The 24,741-nt window shown below is 43.4% G+C and overlaps 1 protein-coding gene across 1 annotated transcript in view; it reads left to right on the top strand.

Moving 5' to 3' along the window:
- Nucleotides 1-24,741, top strand: part of LOC136862274 (nose resistant to fluoxetine protein 6) — a 415,203-nt gene that overhangs the window by 144,384 nt on the left and 246,078 nt on the right. The window contains exons 5-7 of the mRNA XM_067138873.2: nt 1,929-2,096; nt 7,416-7,509; nt 18,951-19,272. Coding sequence (XP_066994974.2) covers nt 1,929-2,096; nt 7,416-7,509; nt 18,951-19,272 — 584 coding nt within the window. The remainder of the gene's footprint in view (nt 1-1,928; nt 2,097-7,415; nt 7,510-18,950; nt 19,273-24,741) is intronic.

Here is a 24,741-nt window from a genome sequence, read left to right as displayed (position 1 = left end):
TTCTTCGCGTTAACATAAATTTGCAGCTTTCTCGGGCTAATGGTGCGAAACTAATCAAACTAAATGGAACCTTGACCGACTGTGACAGGTAATTGGTTGGGCTCTCGTCTCGTATGCTCTACGAGGGCGAATAAAAAAGTAACACACTAGCTCCTCCGATAGGAAGGTTGGTGTGGTATCCGGTCGTGTTGTGTGTGCAGAGCGGGCTAGGCTCAATGGCGCGTCAACTGGATGTTCACTCCAAACTGGAGGTGCGTGCAACGATCAGATTTCTATGGGCTAAACGGCTCAATTGCACGGACATTCATCGTGAAATCAATAATGTATATGGTGAGCATGCAATTTCTCGCCCAGGTATTGTAAAATAGTGTAAGCAATTTGACGCCGGACGCACGGAGCTCATGGACGAATATCGCGAAGGCAAGCCCGTAACGTCCAGTACCGTTGCAAATGTTGACCGTATGGATGGGATCATTAGTGAGAATCGGCGCATAACACTGCAGGAAATTGCCAGCATGCTGAACATTTCGCAGGGCAGTGTGTTCTCTATTGTTCATCAGCACCTTGGATTTCGTAAACTGTGCCACGTCTGCTCACCGATGTTCACAAGGGACGTTTCCAATTTTTGAAACGGTATTCTGTGGAGGGCAACGATTTTCTGCGGCGAATCATCACTGGAGATGAAACGTGGGTCCACCACTTCACCCCTAAAACAAAGAGAACATCGATGGAATGGGTGCATACCACATCACCACCACCACCACCACAAAAGAACGCCAAGGTGCCACCTTCAGCAGGAAAGGTAATGGTGACTGTGTTTCTTGACATGGAGGGTGTGGTACACGTAAAATTTATGCTGAAAGGCACGACAATCAACTCGGCTTAGTATTGTCATTATTTGAACCGGTTGCGTAAGGCAATTAAAGGAAAGCGGCGGAGAAAATTGAGCGCCGGTGTGATTTTGTTGCACGATAACGCAACACCTCACACGGCCTGTCAAACGTCCAAACAGCTGCAACGATTCGAGTGGGAGGTATGACAACATCCTGTATACAGACCAACTTAGCGCCGTGCGATTATCATGTGTTCGGTAAGCTGAAAAAGGATCTCGGTGGACGACGATTCCGAAACGATGAGGAGGTGAAAGCACCCGTGTTGCCTATGTGTAAGTGGTTTCTTAAATAGCCATATTTTGGAAGTATAACTTACTTTTCTTTGATTCGCCCTCGTAGTTACGGCGCAATAGGTGTTGTGAGAGAGCCGTGGCAGTAGATTTATTGACACGTTAAAATACATCTTTTCAGGACTCCTGCACTCCGTTATCTCTTGGCATTGAGTGAGTGAAAATAATGTAATCACTTGATGACAAGAAAGGTACAGAACTAGATTTTGTACGCTCGAAAACAAATAGTAAGAACGACGATGTTAGTCAGATAGACGGTAACATTTTGATTCACAAATATGACATTTTATCATAAAAAAGGACGTCCTGTAACATTCTCTTATAAACGTGAGGGCTAAGTGCAAAAAATGTCAGGGATGGGATTAAACTAAAAACATGTTCTTTCAAGTAGAGGATATTTGGCAAACATAATCAAATAGGTCGCACGGAAAGTGCTTAATCGAGGAAGAGAGTCCCTCAAATCGTAATATTTCATTATAGAACTAACTTGTGTCACAAGAGTTAAGTACTCTCCTATCAATTCAGAAGTTTAAATATATTGTTGAAAAAAGTTCATAGGTAATATTTACAAAGTAGTTGAGAATTGGAGGGCTCAGCATTTAATCCTACGATCTTGAGAAGTGAGTGCGTACACAGCCTGTTTAAGATGTACCTAGTTTTAATAAGACACCATCACCAAGTGTATTGACTGAGAGGTGCAGAGCTTGAAGTGCTTATACAAGCCATTTGCTATTCCTTGTTGCAGGTCTGCCCTCTCGGATTCTCCTGGCGTTCTCTGCTCTCACAAATGGACGCAGAATCCTACAGACGTCGAACGCCGAAGATGCCATCACCTCTATCCATGGACTACGCTTCCTTAGCTTGGCCTGGGTCATTTTAGTGCACACATATCTGGAAGTGTTCGCTATAGCAGGTTAGTACATCTATGCATACACAGAGTGGTCCACCAGCTTAAGTCTTATACAACCCGTAGTTTATAGACAACATAAAAATATAGGTCCCTGTTGTTATAGGGGATTAGTACAACGGTACGTAGGCGTTCAAGCTCAAGAATGCAGACGGAATCGCATGTGTCAATGTAGTTCAATGATAGAAACGCTGCTGAATACAAAAAGCTATTACAGCGGTGAATACAACGTAGGCCTGAGTTTCTCAACTTGTATTCATAGATTTAAGTGATGACGTGTCACTAACTTTAAATATTTAGGTAGCTTCGTTTCCTCGGACATTAGCATACAACAAGAAATCGACAACAGACTACAAGCAGCTCCCATTTCTAGCACTCCGTTCGTGAAATGCTTTGGGGTCAAACGTCGCCACTGTATCACCCTGTACAAAACATATATTGTACCAGTATCAACTTATGAACTGGAAGGAGCAAAACAATTTATCACTCCAGCCAGTGGTTGTCTCCAGGCAACCGACATCTACAGGTAGTTCTTTAATGGTTATCTACAAAAGACAGGTAGTGGTGGCGGCGATTATTGTTTAAAGACGAAGTACAACTAGGCAACCATCCTCCATTTAACACTAGTCAGAGAGTAAAAATGTAAGGGATCCGACACTTCGAAAAATGAAGGTATCGGCCAAAGAAAGACAAGGGCCACCAAAGGCGGGAAACTGAAAGACTCCCTAGGTCTCGAATGCTCTAATACCGTCGGGGTCGGAAAAGAACAAGAGTTGACCAAGGACGTCGGATAGGATAGATGAAAGCCCCATGGTCGCCAACCCACTCTCCCATGTTTGAGAGGTTCTGGAGCCCCTTTTAGTCGCCTCGTACGTCAGGCAGGGGATACCGTGGGTGTTAGTCTACTGCCCCACCCACAGGTGGTTCTACAAAATATAAGAAAGGATAATAATAAGAAGAAAGAGCCTCCGTGGCTCAGACGGCAGCGCATCGGCCTCTCACCGCTGGATACCGTGGTTCAAATCCCGGTCACTCCATGTGAGATTTGTGCTGGAAAAAGCGGAGGCGGGACAGGTTTTTCTCGGGTACTCCGGTTTTCCATGTATCTTTCATTCCAGCAACACTCTCCATTCTCATTTCATAGCATCTATCAGTCATTAATAAAAATCACTTTGGGAGTGGCGACCCCATCGTACTAATACCCTGTATATGATTCATTCATTACATCCCTGACCCGGTCAATGACTGGAAAACAGGTTGTAGGTTTTCATTTTCATTTTCAATAAGAAGAAGAAATGAATATATAAGACAGCAGTTTTGATTGGAAAGGAGTCTGATTAAACTCTAGAACTTAGTTTTAAAAGTTGCTTTATGTCGCACCGACATAGATAGGTCTTATGGCGACGGCGGGATAGGAAAGGGCTAGGAGTGAGAAGAAGCTGCCATGGTCATAATTAAGGTACAGCCCCAGCATTTGCCAGGTGTGAAAATGAGAAACCACGGAAAACCATCTTCAGGGCTACCGGCAGTGGGGTTCGAACCCACTTGCAAGCTGAAAGTTACGTAACCCAACCCGCACAGCCACTTGCTCGGTGGGACTACATTAAATAACGCGTGAGGAAACGTAATCTGATGTAAAACAGTCACATTCAATATTATTGTAAAATATTCATTAACAACAAAATTATGATGTGCATTTTTAGTAAGCCCCTTTACTTTTCTTACCCTAGTCTCATTGGATGAAATCTCGTTTGGAAATCGTATGTATTTTGCTCTCTCTATGCATCATTTTGCTCTTAGTGACTGGAACTCAGTTGCCCAGAAGTCGACTTCATAGATCACACACAATCATAGTGCACTTTTAATTTATTTTCATTTCAAATTGTAAATTTGATATTCAAACATTAAGTAATGATGTTATAAAAAACCATGTACACAAACTTCACAAGCTTGAGGTTTCGTCACAATGCCATAAACCATTTACACAAGCAACAGTACATTTTTCCGTGCGAAATGTAACCAAAATATGACCTTAAATAACTAAAATGACCAAAATGTGATCAAAACAATATATCGTGGTAAAATATGCATTTATACGCCCTATAAAATCAGGCTAAACATGCTCAGAAACGTTCAATCCGTGCTTAATTACAATAAATAGCCAAAACGGAAGGCGGGAGAAAATAAGACATTTCCTGAATATTCCAACCCTAATCATGAGTACTGTTACGTGCCGGCCCCGTGGTAGCCGCTTTCGGTACTTCCAGGAAGGGGCCGGCCTTTCCGTGTATTGTTCTCAGCGGCCTCCTTACCTGCGAGCTCCTTGGAGATTCGACGGGAATATTCTGCCTGTAGTGACATCGTGAATTTTCTGGATCAAATCACGCGAGCTATAAAAAGAGAGGCTAGCAGCGGACAGTCAGTTAGAGTTGGACTCACTGAGTTGGGGTTCGGTGGCTGGGCTGAGAGCGACAGAGGTGTTGGCAGTCGCTAGTGTTCCACCGAGGTTTGAACCAGGAGTTGTTGTTGTAGTGTCGGATGGACCAGTGAGTGTGGAACTGGAGATGACAGAGCAGTAGGCTGCACTGTGTGTTCTGTGGACTGAGAATCACCGTGAGCCAGCGAGAAAACGCGCTATCGTGAGTGCGAGGATAAATGGACCTGTGTTAATGTTCGCCGTTGTGAGTATCGTCCTGCTGTTGAATAGTGTTGAGCTGTTCAGCTGTTCACTGTATGGAACTGTGCGAAGTAGTGGACTATCATTGGAGTCGAACCGACGAACAGTCGTCGTGTGTTGTATAGCCAGGGACACTGTGTTCAAATCCAGCTGTCTACGCACAGTGGCTGTAGGAGGTGACTGGACTTGCGGGAAAGTGAAAGTAAGGATTAGTGTCCCGGGTAAAGGAACGGACTGGACCCTTACTGCGTCATAAGTTAGAGAGATTTGTAAATAGACTGGTAATTAGTAAGTGTGGTCATTGATAACTGGTTAGAATTGTCTGTTTTTGAATATGTGTGTTCATTTATTAGGTCATCCTGAAATAAATTAGAGTAATGAAACATATGGAGCTTTATTCGTAACAGTATTATGTCGCACTGTTACCAGTTCTTTGTGTAAGGACATGCATATAACCTTCCTAAGGCTATCTACCCATCACATACCCTTTGCATTTGCCTTTGTTCTTCAAGTCCATGCCCGGCCTGGGTGCTGCTGCTGCCGACAACGTAATACTTTCTATAACTCCAAACCATAACAAACTTCACTCGTTGCAGAGAATGTTTTTGGTGCACAGTACATATTAGTTTTATGGTGGTGGTGGTGGTGGTGGTGGTGGTGGTGGTGGTTATCGTTTTAATATGAAGTACAATTGGGCAACCAGCCTCTATTAACATTAATCAGAGCGAAAAATAGGGGGCGCCTGCACTTCGAAAAATGAAGGTATCGGCGAACAAAAGACAAGGGCAACGAAGGCAGTAAAATTGAAAGACTCCCTATGCCTCGGGAACCTAACACCGTCGGGGCGTCGGGGCCAATGGAGTTGACCAATGGAGGTCGGATAGGATAGGTGAAGGTGAGGAGCCTGGCACAGTAATGTGGAAGCAATATCAGGACTAAGTTAAGGACCCCGTGGTACTCCCAATTTAAAAGTCCCAGGGGTCCCATTTAGTCATTACGACAGTCGGGGGATAACGTAGGTGTTATTCTACCGCCCCCACCCACAAGCGATTTTATGGTTCCGTTTTCTTTATGGCACTTGTGATTCTTAAGCTTCATATTATTCATGTTCCAGTCATTTGTGAAAGGTATACAGAGTACGGTCATACTTTCAGGGCACATTCGTCACACGAAGAAGAAGAATATATGTTATATGGACACGGGTCCGAAATGCTTTATTTCCATGTCAGGACTCATTTTCTACACGCCTACATAATACAATAGTCACGGGAAACACACAGGAATAGGACCTCCTTGCATAGTACGCGAAATGTTCAAAATGCCCTCCGTTAGCATAGACACTTGCATCAACCCGCCGGGGTTCAGTGTGAAGGCTGTATACTGTTCAAAATGTTAATTCAACAGGAGTGACAGCCACAGTAGTCCAGTCCCAGTTAAAACAGGTGACAGTATCAAAATAGAATCTATTATTATTTTGAAGAAAAATAACTAGATACTTTAAAAAAAATCCCTGTTTATTTTATTGAAACCCAGATACGTCTGTGATTACAATTTTGAATATGGTCATCTGTTCACAGAGAGAGGTTCACAATCGGACAGGAAGGTAGGAAGGAGTAAAACTGTCGTGTGACCGGGCGAGTTGGCAGTGCGGTTAGAGCGCGCGGCTCTGAGCTTGCATCCGGGAGATAGTGGTTTCCAATTCCACTGTCGGCAGCCCCGAAGATGGTTTTCGGTGGTTTCCCATTTTCAAACCAGGCAAATTCAGGGGCTGTACCTTAATTAAGGCCACGGCCGCTTCCTTCCAACTCCTAGGCCTTTCCTACCACATCGTCGCCATAAGACCTGTCTGTTCTGTGTCGGAGCGACGTAAAGCCAATAGCAAAAAAATTGACGTGTCTTTGGGGAGGAGAACAACATGACATTGAGTTGTACAGAAAAAGAAAATTAAGTTTATTATATGAACATCTTGTGAATAGCAATAAATCTAATAATTCTACCAGAAGAAATGTTCATAATCATTTGAGATCATTTTTCTTTCTCGATCATTAACTCAGCCTTTTGCCCAAGTCTGTGCAAAAATGTCATACTAATTTCCCAATTCGGTTAGCGTTCACTGCCAGGTTTTTTTCTATTTGCTTTACGTCGCACCGACACATATAGGTCTTATGGCGACGATGGAAGAGGAAAGGTCTAGGAATTGGAAGGAAGTGTCCGTGGCCTTAATTAAGGTACAGCCCCAGCATTTGCCTGGTGTGAAAATGGGAAACCACGGAAAACCATCTTCAGGGTTGCCGACAGTGGGGTTCGAACCCACTATCTCCCGGATGCGAGCTCACAGCTGCGCGCCCCTAACCGCACTGCCAACTCGCCCGGTTCCACTGCCAGTAAGACAAGTAATTCTTCACTCACACGTTTACGTTGCGTCTATAATAAAATAATCATGTAAAAAAGGACCCATAAGATATGAATAAGAATGTGTTAATATTATCCGAAATAGTTTCTTCGAGAATAACGACAAAATATCTCAACAACAATAAGATACCCATAAACAACAACAATAGAATAATTCCAATATTAGACTCTTAACTATGATGATGCCTGCTCTTATCTCAACCTATATTCTATGTTAACTTGTGTCCTTGTTGCAGAAAACAAGACTCTTCGTGCAGTGACCGAGCGGAATCTCATGTTCCAAACTATCAGCAACGCCACCTTCTCTGTGGACTCGTTCTTCTTTATCAGGTGAGTGCAGATGCAGTATTCATTGCTGAAGGTTGTAATCCAGGGGTCTTCAAGGCATGGCCCGCGAATCACAGGCCATGACCCACCGGTCATTTTGAAAATACAGGATGAGTCTCTCGGTTATGTCAAACGCAGGGAGGTGACTAGCGCGATGAGGTGTGGTCCAATACATTACTCCTGTTTATCAAAGTTGGAGGAGAACGCGCTGCGTTGCCTCCACCGTGCCGATGGAATGTGGTGTTTCTCACCCGGCCCAGCATAGAGTCTGTTACACAAGGCGACTATAGCACGCAGAGGTGTCGTACACACCCACTGTTCACATTTGCACTTAAATAGCCTATTTTTGAGTGTTGCTGCTCAGATACAGGCCTGGATGAGCAGTTGCTATCTTAGCACCATGAAAAAAATGAAATGGCGTACCCGGGACCCTCTGAACCGAAGGCCAATACGCTGACCGTTCAGCCAACGAGTCGGACATCTTAGCACCATACAGTTGTAGTACGAAATGATAAAGAATATCTTGGCTTATTCTTATCTTCCTTATCACCTCCCACAGGGTAGGGGGCAGAGACCCTCTTTTGAGGCAGCTCTCCTCAGGGAACCGAGCGAGTTGGCCGTGCGGTTAGGGTCGCGCAGCTGTCACTTTGCATTCGGGAGAGAGTCGATTCGAACCCCACTGTCGCAGCCCTGAAGATGGTTTTCCGTGGTTTCCGATGTTCAGACCAGTCAAATGCTGGGGATGTGTCTTAATTAAGGCAATAGTAGCTTCTTCTCCGCTCCTAGCCCTTTCCTATCCCATCGTCGCCATAAGACCTGTGTCGGTGCGACGCACAGCAAATTGTAAACTAAACAAATCTATTTAGGGAGTGGTAACCCTGCCCATGTGAGTCGCAGAACAAACTGATTCGGTGCGGGGTCCAGCTCAGGGTTGTGAGTGAAGGCCTCAACGATACCTACAGCGGAGTAGAAGGGCTTCATTATAGTGTCGGTGGTGGTAGAGGCAACCCAGTGCTTGGGTTGATTGAGTAAAAGGTATCTGTATCCAAGTTGGAAGCAGATAACAACCGTAGCGTCAATACCTTAGAGAGATGGCTACAACAGCAACTGTTCCCTATGTTAAAGGCGACTGATGAATAGCCTAAAATGACATTGAGGAAGGCGACGGGTAAGCACCTCAATTAATTTTCCTCAGGATATCATGATTGGATCACAGCCATGACTGGACCTGCCGAATGGCAGAACATCCTATGACAGGGCCTCTCAGGCCTGTGCACGGTGCAAAAGACGACTTCGCTTGGTTGACCAGAGTGCAGACCCTCACTCCTCGATTTGGAGAAATAGCGCTGTCTCTCTCTTTCCCCACGCCTGTCTCGCTCGCCCCCCCCCCCCCCCCACTGTCTCCCTCTTCCTCACTTGCTCCGTAGCGCTCCAAATCCGAGCTGACTTGAGCCGAGTTGAGTCGAACTTAGCCGAGTAGCCCAGGGACGAAGCGTTGGTCCGAGCCGAGCCGAGCGGGACCGATTCACAGTGCACTGAGCTCTGCGCCGCTGTTTGCATGCGTGAGACTTTGGGCGTTTGAGAGGCCCTGTCCTATGATATGATGATTAGTATCTCCCAAATCACCTCGTTGCCTTTTGCCGTGGAGGAGAGGCTCGCCGTGCTTAACTACTCAAATTAAAACTCGATTTAGTAAAACTAATAAGTCAATGAAGCCCGTGGGTCACTAAACTATACTGTGGAATTCAAAATTGTAAGATGATTTCCACATTCACAACGAACGCTGTAAGTTTGATAATTTAGATGAAATCATATAAAAAGTAAATTCAGCGTTGGAAGAATTCGGGTTATGATCAGTAAATACAGTAAATATAATGTAATGAATGTCAATAGAAACCTGGAAATGATCTTTCTGGACCATCTAATTGACATTGACATTATTCCTGGAAGTCGACAGAGTCTCTGGTCGTCCCTAATCAGAGTTCTTATCTTGGACTTCACATGCTTCTCTCTAGAGAAGAACTGTTCACGTAACCGTATGCTTCGTAACAAACAACACGTCTTCAAAACTGCTAGCGAAGACTAGGTAATGCGTACCGATACATTGAAGTCTTTGTCCAATTTAAGCAAGGGAACACTGAACCATTTTTCTCTTGAAACAGTGTTGTTTTGTAGTTCAAGCAGCTCAATTTGTACTGAGACTGGCATTTCAACAGCATTGACTGCGAATGGCGTTAAAAATAAATCCGAAGAAAACTGCTGATAATGAAAATCACAAAATCTCTCTTCGAACTCACTCCGCAACACGCCAAATTTTGTAGCATATTTATGTGAAGATAAGCAGTTGTATTCAGCGAGAAGCATAGGCCTATGTGTGCGTAAGGGTGGGGGTGATCCTACTCTGTGGTGTCGCAGATGCCAACTGTGTAGCGCATGTAATTTGGCCCTGTTTTACGACCGGATGTCCTTCCTGATACCAACCCTATGTGAAGTGATATTATCACTACTGTGTGTTTCTGTGGTGGTTGGTAGTGTGGTGTGGTGTCTGAATATGAAGAGGAGAGTATTGGGACAAAAGCACACACTTTCCGAGCTAGCGTTAAGCTGACCACTCAATACCTATAATCAACGATCAATTCCGCATTGACGGGTAAAAACCTCATGAACTGACGATAATTCAATCCTCTTATCCTAATAAAGTCCACGAGTGTCACAATAGCTTTCATGACGTTGCGCCGTTCGTGCGATCAGGGCGGGTCGCGAAGAAATCCAGACTAGCTCATTTCCGATTTCCATTTTATCCTGATATCGTGGATTCGCAGAAATCATTATATAGCTGTATTTGCCAGCTTATTTCCTTTCAATGAGGTCGATGGACGTCTCCATCGTGCCACCAATCATTTTTACGTAGGATAATCCGTAACCATTAACCTAAAGTTGACTATTACTGTCTGCTTATCTTAGTATAACATAAAAGTGCCATCAAATTTTGATTATTCTCATTTATTCTAATAGAAAAATCTAGAAAAAGAAAGAAAAATTAAGTATCACATCTAACTTCATTCAAAATTAGTTAACTGTTGAATTGATTCATCAAAGATCTTTGCTTAAAATATATTTTCAATTATGTATATTGAAAAGTAGAAAATAAGTATGAAATTATTTCATGAATTCTGCACCAGTAAATTAAAATCACATCTCCGATTCATTTCTTTCTGTGACTGTAATTTCTTTTTACAAAATTTACAGATCTATCTGGAACATTTTATTGAGCATCAATCCGTTGCCTTGAATTAAATATCCTAATCTTAAATATTCGTGTCTTCACAAATTCATTATATCATTAATATCATTAATATCGATAATATCGAGGATATCAATCACATCAGTTTTTATATATGGATATGTCAGGAAAAAGATAAGCGATAAGTCATTTACTACACGTGCACTCTTCAAAATTATCGTCTATCATCATTATCAATAGCTCATGTGGATATCATCCCTCTCATAAATTCTACAACTTAGGTCAACTGTATAAATGTATCACATGAAACATGTTAACAGGTCATTAATATATTACAACACCTCACTCATCGCTATTTATGAAAGTAGGTATTGTATGCCATTTAAGAATACTCTAACAACCATTATATTTAGCAGTTGTGTGAGTAACCTTTCCAATAGCATAAATGTGATAAAACAATTACGATATCTTTCTATCTATCAAGTAAACATAACTATGGTTGAAATCTGATTTAATGTTGGTATTCAACTCAACTTTCCTTATATGGATTTATCTCGATGAGTTGTACGTACCTACCTTCTGTCTGTGAACTATGTAACTCATATTCAATGCCATCAAATTTTGATTATTCTCATTTATTCTAATAGAAAAATCTAGAAAAAGAAAGAAAAATTAAGTATCACATCTAACTTTATTCAAAATTAGTTAACTGTTGAATTGATTCATCAAAGATCTTTGCTTAAAATATATTTTCAATTATGTATATTGAAAAGTAGAAAATAAGTATGAAATTATTTCATGAATTCTGCACCAGTAAATTAAAATCTAAGAATTATCACTCATCATGGAATTAAATATATATTATTAACCTTAAGTTGCGTCAATCTTATTATTATAACCACTACCATAAATCATAACTATCACCATCATTACTCTTCTTCTTCTTCACTCATTCTTCATATAAATTCTCTCCTTCATATCTCATTATCATACTTCTTCTTTCATATCAACTATCTCCATGTACACGCAGATTTGACGCAGATAATTCCATAATCATCATCTATTTCCTTGAATATTCCATTTCTTGTTAATTCACTTGTTTCATTTAATGTTATTCATATATCTTCTCATAATCCAACTATAACCTACATATGGCACTGAATTACTTCCATTTTATAAAATACTAACCCTAACTTATTCATCACATTAACTATTACGTCGACATAACTCTTATAATTCACATATGCTAACCTCTTCTCTGTGTTAGAAAAAAAAACGAACGCATTTACAGGTTATATATATCACATTCATATCCTAGCCAAAGGTTTGTTATTTCGTTTAGATGACTACCTATCATCCCTTTGCATTGTCACATGCATTTGTTATCTCACGAAAATCCACTATTTATGAGCTTCATTATTTATTCATCACATAAGAAATAACATCTTATTCAAAAGAATCTTACTCTACTTACTGCATTGACGTATATGACGTATCTTTTTCCCTCTGATCCATGACGTTGGAATTAGATGTATTGGTATATTTGTAATTTAGATTTGATTGCTACATCCTACTGGTCTCTGGGATGCTGTGGGTCAGGTCATGCTTCCATCTCCGTCATCTCAGGCAAGCCTTCCCTGGACATCGGGTCATGGTCTCCTTAGCTCATGTTGACGGTCATCTCTTGCGCAAATATAACAAAAATGCATATAAACAGAGTCAGTTTCGTCATCTTGGAAACTTCACTGCCTTCTAACAATAATATTGCTGTCAAATGTAGCGTTTCTTTAAGTTTCAACTCTGATTTTTCTTCTAGATTACAAGTATGTCTGCCTAAAATTAAATTATCTGTTACGATTTCTATTTGATATATTGATACTAATTGCCGTGACTTAAATATTTCTTTCTGGTCAGCTATGAATATTATCTGCTGCTGTTCGGGATTCGTGACGTAATCTTTTCCCGCATTCTTCTTCTCAATATGCCACTTTGATTTATTGACGTTTATATGCGCGTTTCAGCGTAGCACTCTGTATTTCTGGTCTTCTTCTCCCAAATGTTAGAAAAATTCTCTTCAAATCTCAGTCAGCTGCTCGTATTATGTGCTTATTTTGTCACGAGCGGTACCCTACTTCTTCTAGTTTTCAGTCTTTTTACAAGAAGTAGTAGTAATAATGATGTAACAATCTTAGGCTTTACTTTATTTTTTTCACCGCCGCCTTGATATTTCTTGCTTCGGTTACGCTATATATACGTATAGTTCTTTCTCGACATCGATGATTGAATTTATGTGCCGTATCTATTCGTCTCGTGGCAACTGCGTCCATTTTAGTTCCAACGTGTTCATTTATGATAGTGAATTGGCACAGCATTTTGAAATCCAGTATTTTTCGTGCACAAATTCACCTGGAAGATTAAAGTTATGATGGTCGAAATATTTTCTTTCTAGTTCCAGTTATTTCCGTAGCGGCGCTACAAGTCCTTCCTTCTTTCTTTAGCATAGAAGGAGCATCAAATCTCAGGGTTGGTTAAACTGGGGTTGAAATGCTGACACGTTCTCTTGGCAGCTTCAAAGATACCAGTCAATTGTTGATCAGTACCACGGACAAACAGTTGAAAGATGCACTGAACTAGCGGAGAACCTCGAGTGTGGGCACCGTATGCGAATACGCCGGTACTAGTGTACGACTATCCGACCGGATGGTTCAGGGGATCTTCACCGTGAGTGAACACCTCCGTGAGATAGGTCATCGAGTGCAGAACATTAAGGTCTTTCAAATACAGGAAATAAAATGACTTGGTAGTAACTAAATGTGATCAAACAGGAAGTAGGAAAGGGAGAAACTGTTAATCGAGGGAAAGAAAAGTCAAACCTAGGCAATTTGGTGCGATGTCGCACACGTCTCACTAATGATTTCTACTGCAACTCAAATCCGCTAGATGGCATCAGTGCTGAAGTATGATAAAGATATATTTTTCTGCGGGATAATTCGGCCGGTAAAGCGCTGTCCTTCTGAGCTCAAGTTGCTACGCTCGATCCCAGTGGTATTTGATAGTACTAAAATATGCCAGCGTCGTTTCAGTAGATTTACTGGCACGTACTAAAACTCTTGTGGAACAATATCCCGATATCATTGCATCTCTGAATACGGATAAAACGTATTTAGTGGGATGCAAAACAGACAGACAACACACACACACACACACACACACACATTCGCAGTCCAGCGCTCGCACTGTGCAGACGCTCCCAGCACCAAGCTCCAGCGAGACTAGCACCCTGAAAGCTAGCTCACTACGTCTACTGCGAAAACTACGGTACTCAGTACCAACCAACCAAGCAACGAAGCCCAGTCACCAGAGAGCCCCTAGCTCTCGGAGAACAGGCCCCCTGCCATACAGCCTGTTTGAATCCAACAATCGCCAACTGCCAGCCAAGAATAGGCAGAACCAAGCCAGCCTGTGAGCAATTTGTCAGAGCCCTGTATCGAGCAATTTGTCAGAGCCCTCAGTGTGGTCACTGGTTCGGAACTCGTCCCGTTGCGACACGGTAAAACTACACTTGTTCCGACCGTGCCCACTGAGCGAGCACCTAACAGCGCGCCGGTCCTCTTATTTGAGTTTGACCGTTCCAGTGTTTTATAACAAACACCCAAGTCTCCCCAGCCCTAACCCAGCCCTGTCGGGACCACCTCGGTGGACTGAGTAGCCGAGACACCGACCTCCCACTGAAAACCATGGACCCACCCAACTTCAACGAACCACTTGTAATCAGAACCAAGGAACGCTATTCCAGCTCCTACCCCTTCATCTTCCCGCTTCCCTATGACCCATTCAGTGACATCTCACCCAAACGATTGTACGTTCACCGTAAAAACACATATACAGCCATAAAACCCGTCATTCAACACGTACAAATGGCGCAAGAGCTCTGTAATGGATGTATCATAATATTTTCTACTAACAGACAAGCAAGCTACAATGCAATCTCTGAACATCTAAGAACTGAGAACATCCAATACAGAGTCTGCTCCGAACACACCTCAGACATGGAAACAGCCACACGAACAGAACCTGACACTCAGCACCAAGCAACACAAACAGATGACACCGTAGATGATGCACCCCTCACCTCCCCCCTTTCCCCCCAACCTGAAACCGAACCCGGGACTGAGACCCTATCAGTCTCACAACCGGGCACGGACACAATAAACAAGTACACTCAGACTAGGAGGAGACGTAAAAAATCTGCTCCTAGGACTGCCAGACAGCCAACACATAAAACCAACACAACAGTGACTCGAACCCACGACCCACCCCGCCCCTCCCTTGTCATACAATGCTTCAACTGCCTTCTACTACACCACTCTGCAGCTACCTGCACTGCGGCTACTCGCTGCAACAGATGTGGCGGCTCACACCGTCACACTGATTGCACGGTACCGCGAAAACAGCCGAGGTGTGCGAACTGCCAAGGCAGTCATGCCGCCTCATTCCCTGGCTGTCCCTTTATCAAGAAGGCAGTGAAGGAACACTACAGACACGCCAAACATCTACAGTCAAGCACTAAACCCACAGTACATACAGCCACCAATATCCTACCTCACTCGAACCCTGGACCCTATACCCAACAGCCCAGTTACCTGACCAGACAGGACACCACCACCATCCTGAACTTACTTCTAAACCTCATATCAACCCATAACCAGAACCCCCCACCCCCCATGCCAAGCAAGCAACTCATTATAGACTAAAGTCTCCAAGTATCCCACCCCCGCCAAGTCAGCAAGAACATATCCTCACTTCCTTAACTGCACAAGCACCTCACTCCTTAAAAGCTCTAACAAAACACTGGAACAATCGGACACCGAGGCGGGTGCACCACAACGAACTGCCGCATTTCCTATGCTGTCTACTTCCACATTAAATGCTGTATTTCTAAATTAAAGTATCATAACCACCCGATACTCAGGAATATAAACATATTCCAGCGCACAATCCAGCGGCAAGGCCCGGTCAACCACAGCAACACCGGGCGTGGTCAAAACATGGATGGGTGACCATCCAAATTTGCCCTTGCCGCTGGCTCAAAGAATAATTTAGACATTTATCTAACATCCAGCCATGGCACACCACGAATAACGTTGCGTTTCGCCATATTACCACACTAATGAACCCACATTACAGTAAATATTCCACCACTTTTATTATTATCATTATTATTATTATTATCACTCTAATATATTTTATTCTTTTTATACTTATTCTTCTACAACAGGCCAGGTGAGGAGCGCGGCATAGCGCACCGGTACTGGCACCGCAATAGGCACCCCCTAGGGGGTGTCCAAACAGACATATGGCGCAAAACAGACAATGTCATTATCATTGTCTCTTCTGCTGCAACTCACCTCCAATAAATGGACTTAATGCTGAGGAGATAATAAATACGAGTTGTGTGCAATTGTATAACAGCCAGCAGGTCAATACGTCGCGAGTACAGTACTTGAAGAGCGAAATACGCAGCCCATTGTTATTTGTCACTAGAGGTGTGACAAACGGTTATTTTTATGTAACTGCTACGTCTGTCACTGCTACAATGAAGTAACTGTGAAAAGTGACAGTTAAAAATAACGTCCAACGTTACTCACATTTTATTGGTCACAGCCTGGTCACGGCTTCAAGCTTGTCTCCTAACAGCTCATGCGCGCATGCACCACTACACTGTTGAAAGTCGGTGCAGCAAACCACGCATCCCTATTTGCTATAAAGTTAACGAGAGGCAGACAACGGATGAAATGAGAAGAAATCTGAAATCTAGATGTGTGAGTTTGGCAATGCCCCGAACAAGGCTAAAAGACAAGAAAACATTATGATCTGTCTGCCAAACCTCGACAAAAACCGTTACAAGGGGATCGATTAAGTAAAATGAAGTAATGTTATGTTATCTATAATATGTCATCTATAATATCAATATGGAAAGTTAGCATACTAATTTATTTATGATACAAGAGAAACTATACGGGTGAAACTTATAATAATATTATAATGTAGGTAGCTCTGCGCGACGTCTGAGTCAACGATTACCCCTGAGCAGTTGAATATCTCATAAAAGTTTACACTTTAGTTACCAGATGACAGCAGCAACTTAAACAAATACACTATAGAGTATATTGTACAATATAGTGTATTTGACTTAAAACAATCTCCTACGATAGCGCTCTCACTTGGAAGATATGCGTATTATCTGAACTCTGAAAGTCACTTCTGTGTCTGAAACCTGCTACTAGTGACAGTTACCACTTCCCAGTTACTGTTTTCACTAGTACGTTATTCTGTTGTCGTTACTCGGTAACCTGTTCTTTTTGTTCTCGTTATATTTGTAACAGTGACAGGCATGTAACTGTGACAAAATAACTGCTACGTTATTTTTCAGCCATCTCTATTTGTTACCCATCCCTCGTGCCACTACAGGGTCCCTCTTATAAACCCAGGCTGAACGCTACGGCAGCTGCAGTATGGGAGGCGCACAGAACGCTTAAAGCAGGGCGGCCGCCCGCGACATAAGTTCGGCTGAGGTAGCCACCGTAGCGCAGAGTACAAACACCATGCGTTCGGTCTGGGTTTGTACGGTAACTCGGACGGTTGCGGGGGACGTTATACTGTATAGAGTATGAAATGAAGTGGCGTATGGCTTTTAGTGCCGGGAGTGTCCGAGGACAAGTTCGGCTCGCCAAGTGCAGGTCTTTTGATTTGACTCCCGTAGGCGACCTGCGCGTCGTGATGAGGATGAAATGATGATGAAGACGACACAAACACCCGGCCCCCGTGCCAGCGAAATTAACCAATTATGGTTAAAATTCCCGACCATGCCGGGAATCGATCCCGGGACTCCTGTGGCCAAAGGCCAGCATGCTAACCATTTAGCCATGGAGCCGGACCTTAAGTTACAGGATTGTGGGCGATTGTAAAAAGACCTCGTCAATTTTGCAAGATGGATAGCAGATAATGGTAAACGGGGTGAAAAGACAAGTTGTAAGTTTCACCAAGGAGGAAGGGCCTTTCACTTTTAATTACTGTGTTGAAGGGGTGAAAGTACTGCATGGAAATTACTGTAAGTACCCAGGTGCTAATACCAAGAAAGATATTCATTGGGATAATCACATTAACGAGGTTATAAAGAAAGGTTACGTGTCTCTTTATATGGTTATGAGGGTATTTAGGGGTTTTAGTAAGTATGTAAATGAGACGGCATGTAAGTCACTGGTAAGACCACGTTTTTTGTTTTTGTTTTTTGTACAACTTGTTTTATGTCGCACCGGTACAGATATGTCTTATGGCGACGATGGGATAGGAAAGGCCTAGGAATGGGAAGGAAACGGCCGTGACCTTAATTAAGGTACAGCCCCAGTAATTGCCTGTTGTGGAAAAATAATCCAAAGAAACACAGCACGGTTTGATCTGGGTGATTTTCGACAAAAGAGTAGAGTCTCCAAAAATGTTGCAAACTTTGGGCTGGGAAGACTTGGGAGTAAGGAGACGAGCTGCTTGACTAAGCGGAATGTTTCGAGCTGTCAGCAAAGAATAAGTTTAAATGGTGTATTCTGAAGCCACCCCCGTGGTGTAGGGGTAGCGTACTTGCCTCTTACCCGGAGGCCCCGGGTTCGATTCCCGGCCAGGACCTGGACCTGAGGGCTGGTTCGAGGTTCACTCAGCCTACATGATTAGAATTGAGGAGCTATCTGACGGTAAGATAGCGGCCCCGGTCCAGAAAGCCAAGAATAACGGCCGAGAGGATTCGTCGTGCTGACCACACGACACCTCGTAATCTGCAGGCCTTCGGGCTGAACAGCGGTCGCTTGATAGGCCAAGGCCCTTTAAGGGCTGTATTGCCATGGGGTTTGGTTTGGTGTATTTTGAAAGTAGGAAACATCATAATATGATGATAACGTTGGAATTCAAGAGGACTAGGGGCAAATATTTGTTTATACGAAGAAAAATTAGAGAATGGAATAATTTGCCAAGGGATGTGTTAAATATATTTCCAACTTACTATATTTGAATTTATTCAAGAAAAATCATTGGTGATTAATTAATTTAATCTGATGAATACAAAAATAAATTGTTCTGTATCCACCCATGGTTCTGGGCAGTAACCCTCTGAACAGCAGGTAATGTAGCCTTGTTTTTTTGAATGTTCCAGTGGCTTGTTGCTGACCTACCTCTACCTGCGATCCCTGGGTAGCGAGAAGAGCCCCAGTGGTGATGGAGAACACACCACGGAAGCGAGAACCTCAACCCCCACGTTAGGAAGTAGTACGGCACGCTTCATAATGTTGGTTACCTATCGTTTAGTGCGGCTCACCCCGGCTTACCTGTTCGTCCTGGGACTGGTGGAGGTGACAACCCGCTGGGTCCACAACAACTCTGTGTTCGAGCCCAACATCATCGACCAACACACATGCGACAAGTACTGGTGGCGTAACGCCCTCTACATCAACAGTCTGTTCCCGCGCTCCGAAATGGTGAGTACCTGGGTTCAGAGAAGTTCGTGCTTCCGCTCCAAGGAAATAGCCTTGAAGGGGAAATATGAAGACGAAAATATGGAAAGTGCATATTTTGAATCTTTTTTGACAATAATCATTGCACTTGCACACAGAAAGAGTGCAAATCCCTTCTCAACATTGACGACAAATTTGGTCTAGACTAGAAAGGAATTCGTGTGAAGGAGTGACAGTGACTGTAAAGCTTAGCAGATGTATCTCTTGACATTTCTGAGCTTGAGTTCTTCAGATATGCTTAATATTGACATTCAGACAGGGTGCGAAATCGCGGGGGGGGGGGGGAGAAGGGAGGGTTTTCCCCCACCGATGATTTTATCTCAGAGGTCCCCCCGCACTAATATTTCCCAGGGGGGATTATTTCATTATAAAACAAGAAAAATGTAACACATATGTTACTGAATTCAATGTACTTTACTGTGCACATTTTCATAAAAACATCAACAGTAATACACATAAGATATAAATAATAGGATGAATGCCAGACCTTGAGCAATAAAACAACGCAGCGGTGGCAACTCCGCACATGCAGCCTATTTTTCATGTTTCATTCTGGCAAGTCCATAAGAAACCCAGGAATAATTTTCCATTGAACATCATTCTTTTTATAACAACTGCATTCAAACTAAAACACTTTAAATTTTAAATTTACATTTTTAAGGTGGAGGGGGTAATTTACTTAGAAGGGATTTATATACCCCTATGTAATGTTTGAAATAAACACTAGTAGTTAAGCACTACGATCCTTCTCCCCACCACCACCACCACCACCACCGTTTTTTTTCGATTTCGGACCCTGCACTTACCGAGCGAGTTGACTATGCGATATGGGTGCTGTATACGTCAGCTTGTATTCGGGAGACGGTGGGTTCTACTCATCACAGCGTAACTGAAAGCTAGTGTGTTGGTGCAACATTCAAATGGAGATCATTCTTAGTTTCAATGGCTATTCTATCCGGCTCCATGGTTAAATGGTTAACATGCTGGCCTATGGTCCAGGAGGTCCCGGGTTCGATACCCGGTAGGATCGGGGATTTTAACTTTAACTGGTTAATTCCGATGGCTTCGGGGCTGGGCGTGCGTATTGCCTTAAGCATTAGAAATCATAATAGGTAGGGCCCCATCCTCATAGATGCTCAGGTCGGCTATACGGCGTCAACACAGAAGACCTGCATGAAGCCTCTGCGGAGGCCACACGCCATTATTATTATTATTATTATTATTATTATTATTAGTGGCTATTCTGAGTACAACTTTTCGGTTTGGGTACATATTCATATAAATTACACACGCAAATAGATGGATAAATTTTTGTAGACGACGACAACAGTATTTTTATCTATCCCTTCTTAGACCCGTTTCTTGGTACGGGGTCGGGGACAAGGTGAGATCAATGTATAAGGCATATTGTGCTTTTTACGGCCGGATGCACTTCCTGACGCCAACTTCAGTTGAGCTAATGATGATGAAATGGATGTTTGTGACTGAAATTGGGTAAAGAGGTGGAAGGAATCGACTGTGGCCTATGAATTGTAACTGTCCCGGCATTTACGTGAAAGTGAAAATGGGAAACCATGGAAATCCACTCAGGACAGCCGACGGTGGGGTTAGAACCCACGCGTCTTCCGAATACAGAGCTTGGCTCCATAGCCGTAGCTATTCCGTTTGGCACGAAGAAAATAGTGTAAACTCACAGTAATAAATATGGGGAGATGCTAAACGAGATAAATCTGGAAGTGTACTGCAGTCCGTATATCTTCCACTAATATGTAACCCTCTAGTGCCCAGGATAGGTCTCCACAGGAAAACAATTATCTTCATTCAGAATGATATTTATATGATTCTTCTAAAAATATTCTACGCATAGCTGAAAACTTAATGGTATGTATTGTTACTGATCTGTCACAATGGGCATTAGCGGCAGAGATGTTTCATAGCAACAGGAAAATACTAAATTCCCAATGTTACGAGTAGTATAATTGGATGGTTCGGCGGCCTCCTCCTCCTCCGGCTCTCGGAAGAGGCCTCCTCCTCAGCCAGTGGCCTCCTCCTCCTCCTCAGCCAGTGGCCTCCCAGTGGCCACCTCCTCCTCCTCCTCAGCCAGTGGCCTCCCAGTGGCCTCCTCCACCTCAGCCAGAGGCCTCTTCCAGTGCTGCCAACTTAACCTAACTAGCGCGAGATAAACAAAGCCACGTGCTTTTTGACAGACAACAACGCACCGCTAACCTCAGTACTGCCATCTTGACGGGCCTAAACCTCAGTAGTGCCAACTTAACCTCACAAGCGCGAGGTAAACAAAGCCACGTGCTTTTTGACAGATTTGTAAACAAAGCCACGTGCTTTTTGACAGCTGTCATCGACAACAACGCATCGCAAACCTCAGTACTACCATCTTGACGGGCCTAAACCCCAGTAGTGCCAACTTAACCTAACTAGCATGAGGTAAACAAAGCCACGTGTTTTTTGACAGCCACGTGCTTTTTGACAGACAACAACGCATCGCTAACCTCAGTACTGCCATCTTGACGGGCCTAAACCTTAGTGGTACCAACTTAACCTCACTAGCGCGAGGTAAACAAAGCCACGTGCTTTTTGACAGCCACGTGCTTTTGACAGATTTGTAAACAAAGCCACGTGCTTTTTGACAGACAACAACGCATCGCAAACCTCAGTACTGCCATCTTGACGGGAATAAACCTTAGTGGTACCAACTTAACCTCACTAGCTCGAGATAAACAAATCCACGTGCTTTTTGACAGCCACGTGCTTTTTTGATAGCTGTCATCTGCCATCTTTGAGCACAGTGCTGCCCTCTTTAGCTACTTACCTTTGAAATGTGGTGGCGGATAATTTGAAAAAATGCTTTTCGACATGCAGCCATCTTTAATCCAGAGAGAACAGTGCTGCCCTCTATGTGGTGGCGGCAAATTCCACGTGCTCTTGTTTGAAAACATACTCACGTGCTTTTTTGACAGCTGTCATCCGCCATCTTTAATCCAGAGAGAACAGTGCTGCCCTCTATGTGGTGGCGGCAAATTCCACGTGCTCTTGTTTGAAAACATACTCACGTGCTTTTTTGACAGCTGTCATCTGCCATCTTTAATCTATAGAGCACAGTGCTGCCCTCTTTAGCTACTTACCTTTGAAATGTGGTGGCGGCAAATTGAAAAATTCCACGTGCTCTTGTTTGAAAACATACTCACGTGCTTTTTTGACAGCTGTCATCCGCCATCTTTAATCCAGAGAGAACAGTGCTGCCCTCTATGTGGTGGCGGCAAATTCCACGTGCTCTTGTTTGAAAACATACTCACGTGCTTTTTTGACAGCTGTCATCTGCCATCTTTAATCTATAGAGCACAGTGCTGCCCTCTTTAGCTACTTACCTTTGAAATGTGGTGGCGGCAAATTGAAAAATTCCACGTGCTCTTGTTTGAAAACATACTCACGTGCTTTTTTGACAGCTGTCATCCGCCATCTTTAATCCAGAGAGAACAGTGCTGCCCTCTATGTGGTGGCGGCAAATTGAAAAATTCCATGTAGAAACAAAGCCATGTGCTTTTTTGACAGCTGTCATCTGCCATCTTTGAGAACAGTGCTGCCCTCTATGTGGTGACGGCAAATTCCACGTAGAAACATACTCACGTGCTTTTTTGACAGCTGTCATCCGCCATCTTTGAGAACAGTGCTGCCCTCTATGTGGTGGCGGCAAATTGAAAAATTCCACGTAGAAACAAAGCTATGTGCTTTTTTGACAGCTGTCATCCACCATCTTTAATCCGAAGAGAACAGTGCTGCCCTCTATGTGGTGACGGCAAATTCCACGTAGAAACAAAGCCATGTGCAGCTGTCATCTGCCATCTTTAATCACCGTGCTGCCCGGTGACGGCAAATTCCACGTAGAAACAAAGCCATGTGCTTTTTTGACAGCTGTCATCCGCCATCTTTAATCACCGTGCTACACTCTATGTGGTGGCGACAAATTCTAAATGCTTTACAAACCCATGTGCTTTTCTGACAGAGCTGTCATCCACCATCTTTAATCACCGTGCTGCCCCGGTGACGGCAAATTCCACGTGCTCTTGTTTGGAAACAAAGCTTTTAATCCAGAGAGAACAGTGCTGCCCCGGCGGCGGTAAATTCCACGTGCTCTTGTTAGTTCGTGATTTAAAATCTAAGCTAGCTGTAAATCCCCGATTCTCGACAGATTCTTAATCCGAGTTGTCAGGAAGGGCAACCAAGAGCTTAGATACTGCTAGTTTTGCATCAGGGAGGGCGACTAGTCTTAAAAACAAATTCTTGCGATTTAAAATCTTAGTCAGGAAGGGCATCCGGCCGTAAAACAATAGTTCGTGATTTAAAATCTAAGAAGTTGATCTAGCTGTAAATCCCCGATTCTCGACAGATTCTTAATCCGAGTTGTCAGGAAGGGCAACCGGTCGTAAAACTATGAGGTTAGATACTGCTAGTTTTGCATCAGGAAGGACAACTCAACACATTCATGCGATTTAAACACATTTTTATTCCCAAGAGAATCGAACCCGAGACTACCGGGTGAGAGGCATGCATACTGTAGGCTATAGATTTGTCCTACAGTCCTCGAAGTATCGGCACAGTCATTCTGAGCGAGTTGTGTGGAATGCATGTGTTAGCTGAAATTGTATACGTATCTTCCGGCTCGACCTTGAACGAAGACACTGATAAGCGGCTTGTAACTCGCGAACGTCTTCTTATGTGAGTACCATTCAAGCTCTTAAAACATAGTACTAATTAAGGTTGTAAAATATTCTGAAATAGTCCACCTCTGTAGTGCAGTAGTTAGCTGCTACCCTCGGAGGTCCGAGTTCGATTCCCGGCTCTGCCATAGAATGTGTAGCATTTAGCCTATGTAAGTTCCTAACGTAAACTATCATGATTGTACGGAGAGGTTAAAACACACACAGTGCCTACTCCTATCGAAAGAACCTGCACGGTACCGGCATGTAGGCTTCTCCTGGTGAAGGAGCTTGCACATGGTTTAACGCCTCCTATCAACAGCCCTTACTTAATGCTGGCTTTTTTGCACACCCCGCCTCACACCATACGACCGGCTGCCCTTCCTGACTAGGATTTTAAATCGCAGTATACGTGATAAATTTGTTGTAGCGGGTTTTATAACTAGATATCTCGGTACCGATACATAGCCTACTCCCGACTAGAAGAAGCCTGCACAAGGCTTATTGCCTCCATCCGACAAATGAATCACTGTCAAGTCTTGTACTCAAAAAAATCATTTTCGAAGGAGTCTGCACAAGGTTTAACGTCCCCATCAACAGCCCTTACTTATTGCTAGCTTTTTTGCACACCCCGCCTCACACCATACGACCGGCTGCCCTTCCTGACTAGGATTTTAAATCGCAGTATACGTGATAAATTTGTTGTAGCGGGTTTTATAAC

Source organism: Anabrus simplex, chromosome 1, assembly GCF_040414725.1.
Source record: "Anabrus simplex isolate iqAnaSimp1 chromosome 1, ASM4041472v1, whole genome shotgun sequence".
In the NCBI taxonomy this organism is placed as follows: Eukaryota; Metazoa; Arthropoda; class Insecta; order Orthoptera; family Tettigoniidae; genus Anabrus; species Anabrus simplex.
The sequence above is the reverse complement of the archived record's forward strand: the minus strand, read 5'-3'. Positions and strand labels throughout refer to the sequence as shown.